At 35.1% G+C, this 4,555-nt stretch overlaps 1 protein-coding gene across 1 annotated transcript; it reads right to left on the bottom strand.

The window, feature by feature from the left end:
- Positions 1-363: 363 nt before the first annotated feature.
- Positions 364-1,996, bottom strand: LOC118739526 (39S ribosomal protein L39, mitochondrial). Its single transcript, XM_036470897.1, has 5 exons — positions 1,798-1,996; positions 1,268-1,604; positions 1,091-1,191; positions 586-1,028; positions 364-523 (listed from the first exon to the last, which is right to left on the bottom strand). Exons 1-5 carry the CDS (start codon positions 1,868-1,870, stop codon positions 467-469), a joined length of 1,011 nt encoding a protein of 336 aa, XP_036326790.1. The 5' UTR covers positions 1,871-1,996; the 3' UTR covers positions 364-466.
- Positions 1,997-4,555: the final 2,559 nt, after the last annotated feature.

The following is a 4,555-nucleotide window of genomic DNA, read 5'->3' as shown; positions in this document are numbered from 1 at the left end:
TATAATTCCAATGGAATGGCAGTACCGTAACTTTTTTTTTTGTATGGGGAGTGATGCAGTCTAATGTACATGCATACATACATACGTGCATATAGTTAATGTAATAAAGCCAAGTTATATTTTTGAAATAAATAATCTAACGAAAATAAAACAATATACAAAATTTGGAAATACGCTTATAATTAACTGATTTCACAACCAGCAGAGCGGTTATAAATCGAAAGTAGTTTTCTTTACTTATTTAGGTACACCTTTTTCTCATTAGGGCCCCTGGAGAACTGACCTCTTTTTATTGTGCAACTTCCTTCTACAAGATAGTGCGCTTGCGAAGCAGAAATGTAGCATACATTTAGGCGAATGGGATGTTGATCGGCTAAAGCACGCCTTAAGTTAATTTAAATGTATTTATGCGCATTTATTAATATATAAAACAACAATTCCAATGAAATAAACTTGTCGCATTCATTCAAGCTATCTGCTGCTGTGATTCTTCAAAAGGCTCATTGGGTAAGCGTGCAGGATTCTAAAAAATGAAGACGAATACTCAGTAAATATTTTTAACAACTAATGTAGCACATTATTTACCAGTTTCTTAGCGCGTTCCTCTAATGTACCGTAGGCTACATGATCTAACGTAAATCCAGCAGGTAAGGCAACACCTTGCACTCGATACAACGCATCTTTATCGCCTTCATTAGCAATCTTATGCGCAGCTGCTACTGTACATTTGCCAAGAAAACGTGATGAGGCGACCATAGGACCACGTGATATATCTATATGAGTACCAATGCGATAGAGGGTAACACGTCCTTGATTCTGTTGAGCGATGCTGGGCAATTGCTCGCGTTTGTAATGCGAATCGGCAAACATTTCCAAAGCAAGTTCGTTATTGACATCAAGACGTTCGATTTTCAAATCTTTTGCTGCTAATTTAACCATCTCAGCGGAGAGGGCACGCAATTCAGCCTTACTAGGCTGCCAAGATTGTGCACGCAACACAACGTCGTAAACAAAACTACCAGTTTTTACTGAAAAGCAAGTAGATTAATAAAATAATTTAAATTTTTAACTCAAAGTGTGAAAAACTTACTATTTGGAGTAGGGAAACTGTGTAATTGCAAATGTGCCTCATCAGTAAAAGACTTTTCCAGCGCTGCTCCTAACATAAAACTACATGTGCGCCAAAAAGCTCTGCATCAAGATATAATTAGAATATTTATTAACTTATGATATGTTATTTTAGAGGTATACTCAGTGTCCAACATACTTGTTTATTAAATGAGGATCAGCAACTGTGAAATTTAGCAACTGCAACGTGCAAGATTCAGTCAGCGGGCGATGCACATCCCATGGCACATTTCCATCGATTAGCGCTAGAGCGGAACGCTTACAATGGCCTTCACTTAAATGCTGCGCGCAATTGTAGGGCGTGGATAAGTTAGCATTCATAGCTAGTGTTACATCTTGCGGCAATCCAAGGTAGCGTACTTCTATTTTTTCCACTCGTCCAACGGCTTCCTGTTGCCGACGCTGTTCTTGAGTGAAGAGTTCATTTCGTTTAAGCAATGCGGGACTGATAGTGGGATTACTGCTGGAAAATTTACCTACGATGAAAGAAAATAAATAATTGTTCTTGTACTAAGTTGAAAATAAATGAAATGAAATAAACTAGGCGTCCTCAACTCCGTATTTGTGCAAATCTAGCAGTGTTGTTTGCTTGCAGTCACTTTTATATAAAACTTCAAAATTGTATTCTTCGCCATGCCGAAACAAAAAATTCTTGTATTAAAAACTCACGCAGGCTTGTCAATCCATGAACGCGATTCGATGTATTTAATACTGTTTGGAAAAACTGTTTAGTGACCACCATTTCCTTTGTATTTTATAGAATTTTCTTTTAACTTTTAAAATTTATTTCCTACAGAATTTCCACAGGCGGCAACAGAAGTGTTATCAAATCAGTACAAGGCGTGTTTAATACACCTTGAATCAGTCAGTTTACCGAACAGCTGATTTCAACGTGCTTTGACATTGCCACTGTGCTTGTAATTGTTTTTGTTTACCTTCTGCCAAAGAACGTAAATGTATAAGAAGCGACAACTCGTTACTTTGAAAATGTGCCGCGACGGTTTTGACCGTATCTGAAAGGTTGAGATGAGGAGTTCGTCTCCCTTTTGACTCTGTCCGCGGCAGATTTTTGATTTTCGCCTGGAATGCGGAAAATGACAGCAAAACAGAAGAAAAGCGGCAAATGTGAATTTCGGTGATTGTTTTGCGCAAGTTGTTGAAAAGTGTATTTTAATATAGGAAATAAATAAAAGAAGGTGTAAAATATATAGTATTCAGTGAATGTGTAAAATACTGAAGTGCATGTATGTGAAAGTGTCCATATTCATAATAAAGTGTTTGTAAGTGCGAAGTGTTTGTCAACAAGTGTCGATTGTTGGTGTCTGTGCATAAAAGTGATCAGTATATTAAACAAAATCAGTGTACTTTTATATAAAAATGCATTAGTTTAATAAGAAATCTATGCATTTATATATGAGTGTACTTATGTTTTGTTTTCATCTGGAAATTTACATATTTAAAGTATGCAAAAAAATGATGTGTTGGTAGATTTGATGGATAAAGTGTGTATACAGCGGCTTTATTACAAAACCAATGTTTATTATATACAGATGGCATAAGTTTAATTTAAATCTATGCATTTATACATGAGTATGCATACATTTTGTTATTATCGGGCAAGAATAAATGTTTTCAAGTTTTGGTTCATAAGCATGCCAAAAATAAACGCGTAAATGCGAAACCTCAGTTGTCTCCGTCTTTCTCACATCCTCCGCCTAAAAAAACCTATAAATATGAAACATAAGTTGTCTCCGTCTTTCCCACGTCCTCCGCCATATTTATCTTGACAAGTTCTTAAATTCCTGCAAAATGCCGCGTCCTGACATATTTACGCACATACATATGTACATACATATGTACGCTTACAGTAGGCTGCTCCTAACATGAACATCTTGAAGCCCATTTGCTTGTTACCGAAAATTTTCTAACCAGCAAATTCTGTTACCAATCATTGTTACCACTTCTTGTTACCGCAATTCTAACTACCTGTGTCACATTTTAATTTATTCCGCATTTCAGCTATGAAGTTTTTTAGAAATTCTGTTGTTGTTATTTCTTGGGGTAATATTTTGTTACCTGCTTATGAGATGCAAACAAATTTTACCGGTTACGAGAGTTCGCAGAATGCGAAAAGGGTTTAAAAAAAGAGAGGAACTTTATTTTTGGATAAAAAAAATTACCAACGCAGAATAGGCTTGTTAATGTACGATTTTTTGTGTTTGTCGCTTTTGATGATAGTAAACAAAATTTGTGTTACCAACGCAGAATAGGCCTGTATATATACACTCACTTATATATGCTTCATAGCTTCGCAATAATCAATAATGCAAAATAATTAAATTTTTTTATTCGTATACATGATGCTCGTAGTATCTAGAGTCAACTGTAAACAAATCGTAAGCGATCGGTTTACAAAAATTTTAAAATTGATGACCGAAGCTGGTGAAGACAACCATGTTGCCAAATTACATTTGTTGTAAAACCACTTATGTATGTGATTTCAGAAGTTTTGAGTTTACAACAAAATATCATGGGTCATTTGTGCAAAAGATTTATGTTTATTTTGTTTTTTGTTAAATTAAAATCTTAAGCAACTAATTTATAATATACAAGTTTGAAAAAGTGCTGTGATTTAGAAGTTTAGAGAAATAATGGCTAAGCTCGAGATAAGTTATTTTTGCAAATATCCTCAGATTTTACAGCGGAGTTGCAACTTTTCATTTGACTGGCAGTGATTTCTTCAATTTTACATTTTAGAATTTTTGTGGCTCTCGCGCAGAAGTTGCGCTTGTAGGCGATGCGCTTGCGGGGAGATGTGTGGCAATTGAATTTATGAATGAATGAGTTTGACCTTGAAGAATATGCGCATGCGTTTATGAATGAAATTGTTATTGTTGTGTTTTAGTCGCATATGCGCTTTTACATACATATGTATGTACGTACGCGTATTTGCATGAATGTGATATGTTTGGAGGGAAATCGCATGAGTATATTAAATAAGTTTATTGATTATAAATGTACATTTGGTTGATATAAAAAGGGTAATTTCATCCATAAATTAAAACTTTACAAATTCCATACTAAAGAGGAAGTTTATAAAGGTCTTGCATAGCGCATGTATTTAATTTACTTATATTTGTTTAAAATTATAAAATAAAGTAAATCTATGCACATGCGCATGCAAATTGTTAAATGCCGTCAGCAAATCAACAAAAAGGGCTGCGGCCATGTTTTTTCTCATTTCATTTTATTATTTCTATCATCGGTCACTTTTTCTTAACGTTCTTTATCGCCGCGAAACCATATGTGCGGCGAATTCATTTACGAAAATGGATGTTAAAACGGACGCGAACTCCTCATCTCAACCTTTCAGACCTCACTCGCCGACTTTAACGAGTTGTCGCTTCTTATACATTTACGTTCTTTG

Source organism: Rhagoletis pomonella, unplaced genomic scaffold (genome assembly GCF_013731165.1).
Source record: "Rhagoletis pomonella isolate Grant_MI unplaced genomic scaffold, Rhpom_1.0 Rhpom_scaffold_00005, whole genome shotgun sequence".
Taxonomy (NCBI): domain Eukaryota; kingdom Metazoa; phylum Arthropoda; class Insecta; order Diptera; family Tephritidae; genus Rhagoletis; species Rhagoletis pomonella.
The sequence above is the reverse complement of the archived record's forward strand: the minus strand, read 5'-3'. Positions and strand labels throughout refer to the sequence as shown.